This window comes from Limulus polyphemus, unplaced genomic scaffold, assembly GCF_000517525.1.
Source record: "Limulus polyphemus unplaced genomic scaffold, Limulus_polyphemus-2.1.2 Scaffold5064, whole genome shotgun sequence".
NCBI lineage: Eukaryota > Metazoa > Arthropoda > Merostomata > Xiphosura > Limulidae > Limulus > Limulus polyphemus.
In genome coordinates this window covers 43822-48365 of record NW_013670674.1, presented here as the reverse complement: position 1 = coordinate 48365, position 4544 = coordinate 43822, and the positions used below count along the sequence as shown (strand labels likewise).

Sequence of the window (4544 nt, the reverse complement as noted above, 5' to 3'; positions counted from 1 at the left end):
TAAGATAATACACCAAGATTCACCCATAATGCAACACATTATAAAACTAATTGTTTCTTCATTAAGATAATACACCAAGATTCATAATGTAACACATTATAAAACTAATTGTTTCTTCATTAAGATAATACACCAAGATTCATAATGTAACACATTATAAAACTAATTGTTTCTTCCTTAAGATAATACACCAAGATTTACCCATAATGTAACACATTATAAAACTAATTTTTCTTCATTAAGATAATACACCAAGATTCACCCATAATGTAACACATTATAAAACTAATTGTTTCTTCATTAAGATAATACATCAAGATTCACCCATAATGTAACACATTATAAAAAACATTATGAATCTTGGTGTATTATCTTAATGAAGAAACAATTAGTTTTATAATGTGTTACATTATGGGTGAATCTTGGTGTATTATCTTAATGAAGAAACAATTAGTTTTATAATGTGTTACATTATGGGTGAATCTTGGTGTATTATCTTAATGAAGAAACAATTAGTATTTCCCAAAACCAAACTGACATATTACAAGTTATGTTGTATTTCCCAAAACCAACTTGTCATTTTACAAGTTATGTTGCCCTTTCCGAAACCAGTCAACATTACTAGAATTAACTGTCATTTTCATATCATACCCAAGCTGAAAATATGACCCATGTTCATGGACTCAATCTTATGATGACTTTCCGATCCACAGAAAAGCAAGCTAAACGTTAGACCATGTTGTACCGTGATTACATACTGAAATATTTCTACTTTTCGTGTGTTTGGAGTAGACTTTACAAAGTGTTTCGTTTTTGTTTTTGTTTTTACTCTTTCTGCAATAAACTGCTTTTAGTTATTTAGAAGAATTATTCATTATATGAGACTTGATGAGCTTAATCATCGAGAAATTCTACTTGTATTTTATCCAAAATAACTTGTATATATTATTATGTCAATTTGGTTTTGGGAGATACAACAAAATTTATGAAATAGAAATTTGGTTTCTGGAAAGACAACGTAACTTGTAATATGACAGTTTGGTTTTGGGAAAGACAACAAAATTTATGAAATAGAAATTTGGTTTCTGGAAAGACAACGTAACTTGTAATATGACAGTTTGGTTTTGGGAAAGACAACAAAATTTATAAAATAGAAATTTGGCTTTGGGAAAGACAAATGTTGCCGTTTATTCCATTCCTTTGTTTAAGGCGTCATTAAGAAATCAAGAGTTACGGGCGTGATGGTCCTGAACACGCTCCGCCTTTCAGTTGGGTGCACTTAGAAAAGTAATGGTCAATCTCGGTTTTCAGTTCAAAGATTTTTAGCAAATACAAACTTATCATGCCACCGTTACTTTCTGCCAAATCAATAAGAAACTTTCCAGGATTTTATAAATGATGACTGTCATGTTTTAGTTTGATAATAAAATACTCAAATGAGAAATACTTCTACAAACTCCTGTAGGGATTTCCACTTCGATCACTTAGTTTTTTTTATGTGTCATCATCAAGTGTTGTTGTCTATTCCTGTTTTGACTTTTTTCGATGAATAAAGTATCAATATTTCAACAACTCATCAGTAAAGCCTGGGTGTATATGTGCAATACGTGTGTTGCTCCATTGAGGCTCAGGACAAGTGTCTTACTCTACGTGGAAACCATCGACCATCAATCGTACTTTTCAACTAAAGTCCTCTAGTTGTGTCTGTAGGATATCAACAGTAAGGTTATCGTATAGGAAGTGAACTTGCAAACTAATGCTTCCCCTCTCCACAAGAGCTGAGTGGTACGCTTCAGAGCTTATACACTAAAACCGGGGTTCGCTACCAGTGGTGGACACAACGCAAATAACTCATCGCGTAGCTTTGTGCTTAAGAAAATCAAACTTATTGAACATTTATTTTTGGGTGTTATTTTGAAGGTGTAATAAATATGAATTTATTGTATCAAAGATAGTACAGTACATGTAGATAAGTTTGAAATACGGTTGGTCAATATTTGCTTATTTGTTTGGTTTTAAGTACAAAGCCACACAGTGACTATTTGAGCTATGCCTACCACGGGTATCGAAACCTAATCATAGCGCTATAAGCCTCTGTTGTTGCACAACGAAACATTCACATAGGTAGCACATTATTACGCAACCCTCAATAGCCTACACGTCTCAAACAACCCTCAATAGCCTACACATCTCAAACAACCCCAATAGCCTGCACGTCTCAAACAACCCTCAATAGCCTACACGTATCAAACAACCCTCAATAGTCCTACACGTCTTAAACAACCCTCAATAGCCTACACGTCTCAAACAACCCTCAATAGCCTACACGTCTCAAACAACGCTCAGTAGCCTGCACGTCTAAAAAAACCCTCAATAGCCTGCACGTCTTAAACAACCCTCAATAGCCTACACGTCTCAAACAACGCTCAGTAGCCTGCACGTCTCAAATAACCCTCAATAGCTTGCACGTCTTAAACAACCCTCAATAGCCTACACGTCTCAAACAACCCTCAATAGCCTACACGTCTCAAACAACGCTCACTTTAGAAAACCTTTTATTTTTATAATCAACATTTCCCGGTAACTGACCATTAACTTTTATAACATTTGTTGGAAAAACCTAACAGATTATTATATATTAACTACTGCAAAGTGAGAATAACTTATTGTAAACTTAACCAGTACTTGTTAGTGCAGAGAAAAGGTTCTTCTTAAATTTATGGTTAATTGTTTTCGGAATTAATGTTCACTTGCCGTTATTCGAAACTCATCACTTCCTCCTATGTATTGTGATGAGTTTGAATAAAGTTAAATGTTTAGTTTTGTCTTTGAATTAAGCTATACTCACGTTTTTGTCGGAGCTTGTTTTATCTTCTTCCATCATGATGATGTGAATTTCTTTATCTACAAAATCTACAAGTTGCTAACAATACGTTTGAGCAGCCCGACTCCAAAAGGTTTTTCATCAAGCTATCAATACAGAGCCACTCAAAGTGGAACACGAGACCTGCGTTCACCACCTCAGCAAGTAATCAGACTTGAAAATCATCATGATGATGCAGTATGAATACAATCCGAATATTTGTTGTCAGATGACTTAACATTTTTGCAGTCTAGCTGTCCTTTGATTTTTCAAATCAGGTTATTTGCACTTATATGATGATGTGTGTATTTCTTTTAGTGTTTACTTGCATAAATAACGTTCAATGCTTGAAGCAAAACACTAGGCACTGGTTTAAGTTAATGGTCGGCTCAAAGAAGGCTTCGTTGTTAATGATTTCACAAGTTTACATGTGTATTACTGATCAAATTATCGGTGTCGGTTAATACTAGGCTTTGCTGTTACTGGTTTCAAAAGTTTACAAGTTCAGGGTGTCAGACGACATTTACAGCCTGAAGATAAACTTCAAACTTCTAAAATCCTAAAACCTTTTTTTTTCTGTTATCATACCCAAGCAGAAATTTGTCCTACACAGTAAAAATACTTTACTTTTCGTTATATAAGTGTATATATTATACATCAGCAAAAGACAAATTTAAAATGTGCAGTCAACCAAATTCATTGGATCATAGAGTATATTCAATATGATTGTCCAGTGGGCCGTTTACAACCGTCTTTTGTCATTTCAATACGGAAAATTGTGTTACGTTTATTTTGAAACAAGGAGATTGACTACAATGTATTATTGACAAAAATATTTGGGTTTCGATGTAACGGGTGCATCCAGCACAATAGAGGGCTCTGGTTCGCTTAATAGTCGCGGGAATGTTTTTCTGCTGGATGCCACAGTTCCTTGTCATTTTACTAAGTGCAAATAAAGACTGCTACCGAAGGAAGCACTTTTTTGATAGCTGTCAAAATTCAATTCAGTTCAAATCAATTAATTCGACATGGTACAATAAAAGCATGCATGTATATAATACACACATGTATATAAACCAAACAACAACAGGTATATACTTCAACATGTTCCTCTCTTTATGCGTTTTTCTGGTCCTGCTCCTATCTTCGAATTATTCATTTCAATCACTCGACGGAGGGTCTCGTTTTTTTCTTAATATTCCTTGACAAGACGAAACATTTTTGTTGTTAAAACGTTTTTCTAAGATGCTTTGCGTATAATATTGAGGGCGTTGTTGATATCGATATAAAATTTTAGGAATTGCAAAAAGGGATAATTTTCCTGTAATGTACTCTTGAAAAGAAGCATTTTGTTATGTATATTTATTTTGTCTGCAATTAACCACTCAGGAGATACAGAGCGCAACAGAGAGAGAGAGACAGACATTTGGCTAATATATATATAATTTTAAATTATTGGAAACAAAATGCTACTTCTTCCAAGACAAGTTCGTAACCTCATTTCTCTAGCTGCTTGCTAAAATTCATCTGAATTTGGAGAGTGAAAATAAAGAGTACAGTCGTATACTCAGATGTTCCATGCAGCTAATTTGGAGAGTGAAAATAAAGAGTACAGTCGTATACTCAGATGTTCCATGCAGCTAATTTGGAGAGTGAAAATAAAGAGTACAGTCGTATACTC

General features: G+C 34.1%; 1 protein-coding gene across 1 annotated transcript in view; it reads right to left on the bottom strand.

Annotated features, from left to right (window-relative positions):
• The window catches only part of LOC106472070 (sodium- and chloride-dependent glycine transporter 2-like), a gene marked incomplete at its 3' end in the record, with an annotated part of 36817 nt that extends 33848 nt beyond the window's left edge, over positions 1–2969 (bottom strand). Inside the window, exon 1 of the mRNA XM_022400680.1 lies at positions 2849–2969. Coding sequence (XP_022256388.1) covers positions 2849–2884 — 36 coding nt within the window. The remainder of the gene's footprint in view (positions 1–2848) is intronic.
• Positions 2970–4544: the final 1575 nt, after the last annotated feature.